Source organism: Rhagoletis pomonella, unplaced genomic scaffold, assembly GCF_013731165.1.
Source record: "Rhagoletis pomonella isolate Grant_MI unplaced genomic scaffold, Rhpom_1.0 Rhpom_scaffold_00007, whole genome shotgun sequence".
NCBI lineage: Eukaryota > Metazoa > Arthropoda > Insecta > Diptera > Tephritidae > Rhagoletis > Rhagoletis pomonella.
Window position 1 is genome coordinate 34,551,867 of NW_023458561.1, and position 12,464 is coordinate 34,564,330.

Here is a 12,464-nt window from a genome sequence, read left to right on the forward strand (position 1 = left end):
ATGTCAGCAACGAAATTTTTCATGTCGCGATTATCGTCCCCAAGTAAGCTTACAAACTGGGGGATTAGTTACAAAGTTTTTTGCGACCCGGTGTAATGCATAAGTATATTTATATGTACGTAGTTATAGTATATTCCTGCTACTTCAATACATCGAAACACTAATAACCTCACCTTGCGTGTGCGTGTATTCTTTATAACTTTCAGAATGATGCAAAAATGGTATTTGATGTTTGCCAACGCATGCACGACACGGAACCTTTCTCAGAGGAGCTTTTGGCTGCCATGAAACGATTGTGGCAGGATGCTGGTGTTCAAGAGTGCTTCTCACGTAGCAACGAATATCAATTGAATGATTCCGCTAAATAGTGAGTAATTTATTTTTATACATACATATAAACAAATTACTTGATTCTAATTTTTATGAACATACTTTTACTCTGCTACGGATGAAGTGGTTTCATGCAATATTTCTTAATTTAGCTTGCAATATGCAGTTCGCTAGAGAATGTTTTCAAGGAATAATAAAGTTACCTAAAAAATAATGATGTACTGAATTTTTAAGCGCACCGTCCAAGTCCAATTTTTTTTTGTTCTTAACTAATGTATTTCTTTCTAAATACACATGTACATATGAAAGTTTGTTAGCAATTAATTAATTAAATTGAATTTGATTTTTTAACAGGTTTCCTGTGCCCCCATACAATAACACTATTTTCTTGGAACATGCTCCGCATTTTTTCTTGGCTTTATATCTAATTTGATATTGTTTGCATATACATACATTTATCTCAAAAGCACACCCAATAGGTTTTTAGGTTTAAAATAAAACAGAAAACAAAAAATAAACAGTTAAAATTATTTTATTTTTAAAATTCAGAAGCTCATACATGTGGTTTCATGTGTCTCTGTAAAAAAGCTAAATATTTTTTGTCAAGTACTTATGCTGGATTTCCACTAGGCATTAAATGGCAAAAATGACAAATGACAAAGTCCGTCATTAAAAAATAATCTTGCCATTACATTAAAAAAAATAATCATTAAGATCATTTCCACATGGCATTTTTTTTAAATGGCAGACATTTTTTGTCATTTCAATGCCTAGTGGAAATTCGGCATTAGAAGCACGTACATGTCTGGTTGGCTGGTTGGTTGAAGTGCCGAGCTTAACAACTCCAATTAGCACTTAAGCGTGCCGTGTTAAAACTACTACTCACAATTCAACCCGTAAAGAACATCACTTATGTCTAGTGTGCTGGGCAATTCCAGAGCAGATACTTCACCATTTCTTCTATATCTGGTGAATTACAGCTACGACAAAAAGTGTTGTGTTCCAGTCCTAGTCTTGCATGAATTCCAACGGTCCAGTGCTATGTGTAAACGACAGTTAGTAGAGATAGATCTCTTTTGTTTAGTTTGATAAGAAATACATTGCGTTTAACGCAGTACGTGGGCCACAGACTACTGCATACTCTGCAGGATTGGAGGTTCTTCCACCACCTACTATACGCCACGTTTTTGTAGTGCTGAGATATGTGGCCCTATATATAGATCAAAGCCACAACAACCTCCTCTGATTCTATAACAGAACCGACTCATTCCTGCCTAGCTCGTCAGCCATCTCGTTGCCATCAATTCTGCTGTGGCCCGCCACATAGATCAGTGAAACGACATGCCTGTCAGCTAAAGCCATAACCGTCTGCACTGCCAGACTATCCAAGAAAAGAACAATGCTGATTCTCGCTAGCTTCGAGGCTAAAATTAGTTTGCCCGCCTCTTTGATGGCCAAGACCTCGCCTGCAAAACACTGGTAATTGAATATACTCTTCGATCCTTCTCCACTTGGTTCCGAGTTGAATACTTTTAGAGCTATAGCGTCGCTGTATTTTAATTCACTGTTCTCCACTATGTCCATGTCGCTGCAAAGCTCATACAGCTAATCGTTTCATCGTCTGCGGTACTCGCCGTCTGCAATGCCTTAAGTCCCGTAAATCTTCCACAAAATCTTTCTCTCGAATACTCGAAGAGCCGCCTCATCCGAAGTTGTCATTGTCCATGCTTTTGCGCCATAATCCAGCACGGGTATATACGTACATACATAGACTTATTTGAGTCGAAATACATGAAATGTCTTATCCAGGAGCGCAATGGTTCTGGTGGTTGAATAAACGGTGGTAATTTGAGATTAAATCCGAATGAAGCTTTAACGCAAGGCATTATTGAAAAATCACGTCATACTCAGTGGTTCAGCACTAATATTGCCCTTGTCGTTACCAATACAAAACTCGAATATGAGCGAGCCAAATTGACTTCAGCGTCACCTGGCGGGTGAAATTGTAAGCCCAAGAAACATGAAAAATTAAAGTTTCAGTTCTCATGGGAGTTACCAGTCCCCCTTTTCCAATACCCCCAATTTTTCCATGATATCATATACATATATGTATATCCCTAATTTCCAGTACCCTACCATAAACAATTCCAGAGATATGCACTATGAAAAATTCGGTTTGAATGGAAGGTGCCGCGAGTTTTTTTTAATAGGAGGTGACCCTATAAATAATTTGACACCTGATTTTTGAAAATCGAACGAAGAAGCAAACTTTTCAGGTTGGATTTACAGCGAAAGTATAAAATTTATCTAAAAAATAATGCATTTTTGAATTCAGCGTCCTCAAACTCACTGAGAAACAAATTTTCATTTAAATTCGTCCATAATTTTTGCCCACATTTAATGTGAAAGGGTAGCGTTGTGCGACGAGAGAGATGCCAAAGATGTGGCAATAATTATTGTAATCATAAAGGTTAAGTAAGTTTTCCACGGTCAATATTAAATATTCGTATCGGCAACGACAACCATAATAAACGTGTAGGTCGCCTTTTACCAAGCAACTCAATTTAATAAATATTAGATAATTCCACAAAAAAGACTCCAGTGCAGACTTAATATCAAAATTTAATAATACTGCCATAAAGTACACAATTTACAAAACATTAGCATAATTTGTATTTACACTAAGCAAACATTTTGTATAATAAAAAAGCACGTATAAAATCCATATCGGCGAGACTAACATATACATACATACATAATGGCGAACAACAAAAACAATCACTAAACAAATATTGAACCTATTAGTACGCGCCACTTAAATGCAACTTTGTGTCGTTGCTGGGCAATTTTGGCTTGCACCCAATGCATTCACTCCTCCCGTAATGTCAATTTGAAATTAAGTGGCGATTCTGGAATGTAGGTTGAATTAACTTTATACACTAATTCGCCGGAATTGTATTCCACTTTATATTTTCGAAATATCTGCAAGTAAATGAAATAACACATATGTATGTATGGCATATGAGAAAATGTTAAAATGTATGTAAATATATTTATGTGGAGGTTTGTGTGCGTGTATTTGACAACAATTTGGCAAAATTGCAATTTAGTTTGAAATTTTCATTTTGACATAAGTGGAACTTAAACACTGCTATATACGTACATACATACGATTTCCGTACATAAATATGTATGTACGTGCTCATTTGTGCACTCTCATGGGTGTAAAGTACATCTCATATGCGATAATCACTCACCTTTGCCAACAGCATATTCAATTCGATCTCGGCAAAACGACGTCCCACACACATGCGACGACCATAGCCAAAAGGCAGGCTGACAAAAGGATGGATTTTTCGTCCGACATGTGGACATTGCGCACCTACGGAATGTAATGAAAGTGTATACATACATACCATGTGAATAGGTTACAACAAAAGCTCGGCATGCACACCCACACAGACATACTCATATACGCTCAAACATTTGTGCGCGAAATTTTTTTATTTTTATTTCTTTGCGAAAATTACAACTTTTTTGCCTTTTCTCGTTTCTGCTTACATTTCACATATTCTGTGTGTGTGTGTGTGTGTGTGTGTGACTACTTTTTTCTGTGTCAATTGGAATTGACACATGCATCGGCATGCCATGGCGTGGCATGCAATTTAAAACAAAATGGCCATGACAACTTACTCGTTTCGCTCTGCTTCATCCAACGTTCAGGCAGAAATCGTTTCGGCTCTGGAAAATATGCGGGATCGTTGGACACTACCAGATGCGGGAATATGACATGTGTCTGCGAAAAATGAAAAGTGGTGGAAAAAGAGAAAACAAATGCGTTTAAGTGATATTTAATTTATGGGCTTATGTACACATGTCCGGCGTTTTTACGTGTTACGTACATACATACGTGCGTATGTATACATATGTTTCTACATATGTATGCATGTGAGTATAAATACATACATACGTATGTACATGTCCATACATAGCATATGATTAGGGTTTAAAATTAGGCATTAAAAGTGTTGTTACTGTCTGATGGGTGTGGCGGCAAAGTGATTGATTGATGTAATATCGTATCAAACGAATTAAGAAAACGTATGTATACTTCTTAACTGTTCTATTTTCTTTCGGCAAACATGTTGCCTGCTACTACATATCCTATCCTATCCTACAAATATTAAGGCAGTGCCACATGATGGGTACATTTGTATAGATTTGCACATTTCTTTAAATAAAAAACAAGTAAGAGCAGCGCTGTCTTCGGCTATGCCGAAGGCTTCATACCTTTCATGAGCATTTAAAAATTTTACTTTAACAGATTACTGCATTTGAAAAAATTTATATATTCACAGCATACATAGATAGAGGAGATAAATATGTATATAAAAAAATCATATCTAAACAATCAGAGGTATGGAAGATATACCTTATATAGCCCCGAATCTCCGATGTGTGATCGGTATATAATCCGGTAACACAATTTAATGGGTTTAGATTCCTACATAAACGAGATATGTATATCGCAAAAAGTGGTATCTGAAAAATCAGTGGTATAAGAGATAAAGCTTAGACAGCATAGATTTTGACGATTTTCTCAGTAGACTTTGTATTGTTATTTATAAAATAGCTTTCGAAATTTATCGGTTTGAGCTGTCCAAATGAAGGATTTTTACAGTAAAACCCCATATACCCAACTGAATTGTTACATGGAGGCAATAAATAGGTTATAGTAACCTGATCTTTGTTAATTTTACTGTAAAAATTCTGTTGATAATGAGTGAAAATAGTGCGAAATTTCATGTTTCAAGTTATTTCAAGTTATAACAAAGAATCTCATATCTGAACAATCAGTTGTATGGAGGCTATAGGTTATAGAAACCCGATCTTTGTAATTTTTACTCTAAGTTTTTGTTGATAATGGGAGGAAGAATTGCAAAATTTCATGTTCCTAACTGCACAAATGGAGAAGTTATGGCAAAAAATCTCATATCTGAACAATCAGTTGTATGGAGGCAATAAATAGGTTATAGTTACCTAAGTTAATTTTACTGTAAACATTATGTTGATAATGAATGAAAATAGTGCGAAGTTTCATGTTTCTAGCTGCATATATGGAGAAGTTATAACAAAGAATCTCATATCTGAACAATCAGTTGTATGGAGGCTATAGATTATAGCGACCCGATCTTCGCCATTTCCACTGAAAGTATTCTTTTGATAATAAGTGACAACAGTGCAAAATTTCATGTTCCTAGCTACTTAAATGGAGGAGTTATAATGAAAAATCTTATATCTGAACAATCAGTTGTATGGGAGCTATAGGTTATAGCAACCCGATCTTTGTAATTTTTACTCTAAGTTTTTTGTTAATAATGGGTGGAAGTATTGCAAAATTTCATGTTCCTAGCTGTATAAATGGAGAAGTTATAACGAAAAATCTTATATCTGAACAATCGGTTGTATGGGAGCTATATGTTATAGTGGTCCGATTCTTCCGGTTCCGACAAATGATTAATACATTATAAGAATGCACCCACCTACGAAATTTCATTCGGATAACTCGAAAACTGAGAGACTAGATTGTATCGACTCAGCTCGTCGTTCTGATCATTTAAGTATACATTTTAATGGGTCTATCTCTTCTTGTTCTGGTACTTACAAACATCGGACCAAAGGTATAATACCATTTCACGCTCAAGAGAGGTATACAAATTAGGACAACTATTATTTATTCTAAAGTCACACGATTGGTATAATACAGCGAACTTCTATTGAGCAATTTGAACAAATTGTTTTTCGTGGTTGGGTTAAAGAAAGATATTTGTGGATTCACACGATTGGGATACGATTTACACCAAATTTTGGGCAAATTCCCAACCGTGTAACACTGCCTTTATAAATGTGAAAGCTCCTGAGTGAGTGAGTATGTTTGTTGCTCTTTTACGATAAAACGGCTAAACGGGTTTGGATAAAATTTAGCTTATGAGTTGGATTAACATAGTACATATAGTGTAATTTGTTAAGAGGGTTCCCAGCCAAAAGTCCAAAGAAATACGATATGTTCATAAATCACTTAAAGGAGGTTAAAAACAGCTTTATTTCAAACACATTTTTATAAAAGGATTGCCACCTGTTTTGGAAAGCTAAATTAAATTTAACGATTAGATAAGTTAAATCAAAAAAAGTTTAGTTTCGAAAACATTTTTGAAAGCGACTATCATCGATTTAAATAGTTCAAAGCAATTTTACTAATTTATTAAATGAGGTGTTAAAAAATGGGTTGTAAACTAAGTAAAAAGGTTTAAGAAAACTCTACTTTGAAAATATTTTGAAGAAGGTTGCCCCCTACGGAAATGCTAAATTCAATTTGATGAAACAGTATATTCTGGAGGCCAAGCAAAGGTTTGTAAAGAATTCGAAACATTTTTTTAAGAGCGTTGCCACCTTTTTAAAAGTCAATTTTAATTTAATTAATCATCTAAAAGAAATATTACAATATGGGCCCCAAGCGAAAGAGGCTCAAGAACGCTTAAGTTTGAAGATTTCTCTCTCCGGAATTGTTAAAAAGTTTCAAAAAAACTACTACCCCCCAAAAAAAAAGCCAAAAACAGCTTATTCTTAAAATTTGCCGCTTTTCTTACACACATATACTTATGTACAAATATGTATTTATAATTTTTTATCTTTAATCCAAAATATTGCGTATGTAAAGTATGCACATATGTACATACATACATACATATGTACATATATGGTAGTACTTACACCTTTGGGTATGTGATATCCAGCAATTATGGCATCCGTTTGCAAACTTCTGCCATTCGCAATAACAACTGGATACATTCTGCAAACAAAAATGAACTTCATACAACTAAGTACCTACTTACGGATTTAATTTTTATTTATAAACGCATATATTAAAGCGAAAATATTATGTATGCAACTATATGTATGTATATGTTCAGGTAAAAAAAACCATACCGTAAAGTCTCCTTTATGCAGGCTCTCAAGTAGGGTATTTGCTCCAAAGCGCTTTGATCGATTTCTGCTTCACGAGTCGGAAACACATTTCGTAATTCTTCGAAAAGCTTTTGTTGCTTTTCAGGATTTTTCGCCAACTGATAAATGGTTGAGGAGATGGCGACTGAGGTCTTAGTTGAAATTATGAAAATAAATATAAGAAAAACCATAAAAAAGAAATCACATATTAGTTTTTTGGATGACAAGGTACATAATATTAAATTAAAAAGGAGAAACAACTAAAAAGATTATATTAGGATTAAATACATACACATGCCAGATATTGGGAGTTGCTTTGAAAAGCAAATATTTATTCCATTACATACTCACATGAGTACATTGAAAGAAATGTAATTTAATTTTGTCTGTACTGAAGTGCTCGTTGCAGACACTTTCAAGTGCTATAACCAGAGACCGAAAATAATCGGGCCATTTATCAAAGTGCCGCCAAAAGTTTACAAAATTTTTAGCTTGCGGGTTAGACTTTTGTTGATTTGTTTTTTTTTTTTTATGTTTCGGATTGAACTTATATTTTATTTTATATTTTAAACGCAACGGAATTGGGGCAGGTATGTAAAACACACTGAGTGAAGTGCTTTGGTTTTTTTTTTAATAAGAGAAGAAAATGTTCCGAGAATCGCGCATTGAAGTCCGCATCATTTTTTTAGTATTGACAGTGATAATTAAGTACTAGTTAATTTGAAAATCTAAAAAATATTCCAATTGTTAGTCTGAGTTATAAGCGATCCGAATGCCATTGTTCATCTAAATCCGTACAGCCGTTTCTGAGTGAAAAGGGGTCTCGCATAGTGCAGATTTTTAATTTCATCAAATATAAAATCACACTATACCTATAAAAAAATGTTCTTAGTTAATAAAGAAATCAACTTTATCGCACATTTAGAGATATTTCATAAAACTTGTGTATAAGTTAAGTAAATTCGGCTTTTAAAACAGTTGGCAGCTCTCTTTGAAAGTATTTTAAAGCTAAAACTTTGTTAACTCTCCTTCGTCTGAAATTGCGATACCTATTTTATTTAAATTTTTTAAACATGTGGCAACCCCGCTTAATATAATTCAGAAATAAAGACTTCTCACACCCCCTCGATTGACACCCATATTTTAATAGTTAATTTAACTTATTAAGTAATTTTTAAACAGGTGCAAACCCTCTTTCAATACTTCAAAAATACAACACTCTTTCGTTTGACATCCATATGTATTTTGATATTGATAACTTGTATAAAGGTTAACTAAATTCGACATTCAATCAGGTGACAATCCTCTTAAAAATATTTTCAAACTACTATCTTCTGAAACCCCCTTTGTTTGGCATAAGTATGGTGATACATATTTCTCTTACCTAATTCCCTTCATTCAAATCGAATTTCATTTTTTAAACAGGTGGCAACCCTCTTATAGTTAAGTTAAGAAACAAATGTTATTTTGTAATTTGTAATAATTGATTTTTTTAATAATTTGAATATAATTTTTTAAAAGGTGGAAACTCTCAGGTAAATACATTAGATGTGCGGAATACTGCCACTAAAGAACTAGTGTACTTAGAAGACGGCTAAATACTTTACTATACATTACTCGTCTCAACGAAACTCACCTTAACTCAACTCATTTCACCTCCCAACACCACAACTCAAATCAACTGACTATACCTTCAATTCACTTGAACTCAACTCACTTCAATTCACTTGAACTCAGCTCATCTCAGCTTAGCGAATTTTATTTCCGAAAATCCCGAAATAGTCACGAGAATAGCGAAAGTCGTGAAAGTCCCGAAACGGTCAAAAAAATCCCGCAAAATCCTGAGTTGTCTTGAAAAACACGAAACAGTTCGAAAATCCCAAAGTAGTCCCAATGACTCGAAATAGTCCCAAAATAGTTTAGAAACTACCAAATGGTCGTTCGTAATCTCGAAATTCCGAAAAAGTTCCCAAAACTCCGAAGTAGTCCAATAAGCCACAATAGTACCGAACATATCGAAATTCTTAATTTTTGTACTAACAGGCCTATTCTGCTTGTAACCGAACATTTTGTAACAAGCTAATTTTGTTACCAACAATTGTCACCACTTCTTCCAACCGCAATTCTATTTACCTTTGTAGCATTTTAATTTGTTCAGCAATTCAGCTATGGAGTTTTGTGTAAATTCTGGTGTTGCATATTTCACGGGGCAATATTTTGTTACCTGCTCATGAGATGGTAACAAAATTTACCGGTTAAAAGAGTGTAGAGAATACGAAAAGGGTTTAAAAATTGACAGTAACTTTACTAACCGGTAACAAAATTTTTGTTACCAACGCAGAATAGGCCTGTTAGTAGCAAGTATTTAGAATTTAATAAAGTTATAAATAGTACTTATGAAGTACCGAGAAGTACTGAGTACTGAGAATACCCCAAGTGTGTTTAAAGTGGGAGAGTTGTTTTCGGCCAACCCTTTTTATCTATTGTTTCAAACTAGGTTGTGTGGCCGCTGTAACCGAGGAATACGCCTTGTTTACAACAAACACATTATTTTGACATTCAGAAGGACTGCGGCGAAAGTCTAAATTCGCCAGTAACACCACCTTGTATAAATTCGCCTTGAGGCCAATCTAATACTCGTGGCTATATGTCACCCAAAATTGGCTTGCATGCGTTTGCATTTGATTTCATTCAGCGAAACGTCAAATCAAAATGTCACGCTGAATAAAAATTGGAAATTGAGTTAGCTTCATACGCACACCGTTCAATTTCGGTTGGTCCCATACAAGTTGTATGTGAATGAAAAATTTGTGACAGTAAAATCGCGGCGTGCGTATTAGGTTAGCCTGTAAGTCACTCACCATGCCTGTGCTGGTGTATGACGCGGAGGCGTGGGCAATGAAAACATCTGATGAAGCGCGGCTCTAGGAGTTTTCGAGAGAAAGATTCTGCGAAAGATTTGTGGGCCTTCGCGCGTTGGCGATGGCGAATGCCGCAGACGATTTCACGATTAGCTGTATGAGCTTTACAACGACGTAGACATAGTGCAGCGAATTAAAATTCAGCGGCTACACCGGCTAGTCACATAGTCGTACGAATGGACAGAAGCGATCCTGCTCTGAAAGTATTAAGAGGAGAAGGACTTGGCTTCACTCGGCATTTCCAATTGGCGTCAGTTGGCACAAAAGAGAAACGACTGGCGTGCTTTGTTGAACAGGGCCAAAGAATAAGAAGAAGCATTTTTAAGTATTAGTTTACAAAAAGTCGTATTTCTTCACCTTTTCCCAAACTGCACTCTAACGATTTAAAAATCACAAAATTTTGCTCTGTACTTAAAAAAAAAAACTTGTTAATAGACTCACTGTATCAACACCAACTAAGAATAAATCCATTGCCAGCACCGCCGCCAATTTGCGATTTCCCGTTTTACGTACAATCCGTCCCACTATCGAATCGGTAGTATCACTTTGCAGCGCTTTCGTAGCGTCAGCGCGATCCATAGCTCGACTTATGTTACGCATGCAAATTCTAAGAAACGAAAAATTATTTGAAATTTATTAAAAGCAAATTTGTGTTTTGTTTTAAAAGTAATTAGCTTACAGAATTAATGAGACAAGTATCTGCTTATTTAATTACTTCAAAAACTAGCTACATACATATAGTATTCCATAAGGACCATCAACATCAACGTCAACACTCTCATCATGCGCATCATCATTTTGCCAAAAACATAACTTACTCTGTAAACTGATCCAACGCCTTTACGAAACTGCGATACGCCTTTGTCGGATAGAAACGCCAGAGTGGCATACGCAGCTCCAGTTGTGGCACAGCCCAAAAGAACGTATTTATAGCGTTTATGATTTGTTGGGACTCTTCACTGCCGTCTGGTGATAAACAGCCAAGGCGTGTATCCAATGCCACACGTCCCACAGCTAACAAAGAATACACAAAAAGACAAAATACATACATACATATGTACATTAAGTACTGTTATTGCTGTTTAATACACGAAATACATACTTCAGCCGAGTATAATTCTAAACTAACCCACACTTTCAACCGTACACATACACACACGCCATGTCCTGTCAGTCATTTTATACTTGTATTTTGCAATTTCATTTACTATATACTCACATTCCAACGCCCACTTGTGAAGTTCGTGTAGAAAATTTGCTGGCAGCTCATCATTTTCATTGCGCATTTCATGTACTCTGTAATTTATAAATTACGCAAAAACATTAGCCACATCATCATTATTACTTCAGATGATTTGTGTACAAACAGCATCCAAACAAATTGTGTACTTCTTTCGCTTCTTCTTTTTTGACATTTCATTTAACTCAAATTTAACAAAAATTATGCGAAAATACTTAATTTGTATGTATGTACAAATGGCTGTATGTATCCCAACAAGCATTTCAGTAAACGTTTTTAAAAATAACTTAAATTAAGTTTGCTATAATAAGCGTTAAATAAGAATTTTTAATATTAAGCTTATTAAAAGTTTTTTCAAACAAACCTTTAATAAGTTTTGAGAGCGAATGTTTATAAATAACTTAAACTTATAAATGAAATGCAAATGCCAACGACATGAAGTAGTAAATATAAAATTTTTTCAATCGTAAGTGACGTGTTTACGTTTTTTAAAATATATTATTAAAAGAAAAAATTAAATAAAACCAATGCGGTAAAACAAGAAAATCCAATCCAGGACCCGCTGCGCTAATCGGTGGAGCATTCGAGTCTTCAAATGATGAGTTCCCCTTATCCTTTCTTAGTTTAACATTCAATTAAAAATGTATTAAATTTTTTTCAGAAAAGTTCATCAATGAGAATGGCGGCGATGAAGCGGAATATATAGCTGCATCGATGTCGCTTTTCCAATTTGCCAATAACCGCAAGTAATTGAAAGCACGCAACAAGATGTAATAATTAACTTTTTTATGCTTAATTTGTATGTGTTATTGTGAATTTGTATGCTAAAATGTCTATTCCCTATTTATATTTTCGCGACTGTAGATGAGTCCGCCGAAAATTCGCATTTCGTTTAGTTTCTAGATGTTAAGCAATCTATGTATGAGTTTTTAATGAAATATCTTTAAATAAAGGGTTATAAAAATGTT

The 12,464-nt window shown here is 34.8% G+C and overlaps 2 protein-coding genes across 2 annotated transcripts in view; one reads left to right on the forward strand and one right to left on the reverse strand.

Moving 5' to 3' along the window:
* The window catches only part of LOC118742685 (G protein alpha o subunit), a gene marked incomplete in the record, with an annotated part of 381,368 nt that overhangs the window by 40,166 nt on the left and 328,738 nt on the right, over positions 1-12,464 (forward strand). Inside the window, 1 exon segment of the mRNA XM_036474943.1 lies at positions 207-367. Coding sequence (XP_036330836.1) covers positions 207-367 — 161 coding nt within the window.
* Positions 2,968-12,464, reverse strand: part of LOC118742682 (probable cytochrome P450 49a1) — a 28,185-nt gene continuing 18,688 nt past the window's right edge. Inside the window, exons 6-13 of the mRNA XM_036474935.1 lie at positions 11,476-11,552; positions 11,075-11,270; positions 10,698-10,863; positions 7,318-7,487; positions 7,102-7,180; positions 4,024-4,126; positions 3,588-3,712; positions 2,968-3,312 (exon numbers count right to left, since the gene is read on the reverse strand). Of these exons, the coding sequence (XP_036330828.1) occupies positions 3,199-3,312; positions 3,588-3,712; positions 4,024-4,126; positions 7,102-7,180; positions 7,318-7,487; positions 10,698-10,863; positions 11,075-11,270; positions 11,476-11,552 (1,030 nt within the window). The 3' untranslated portion in view covers positions 2,968-3,198. The remainder of the gene's footprint in view (positions 3,313-3,587; positions 3,713-4,023; positions 4,127-7,101; positions 7,181-7,317; positions 7,488-10,697; positions 10,864-11,074; positions 11,271-11,475; positions 11,553-12,464) is intronic.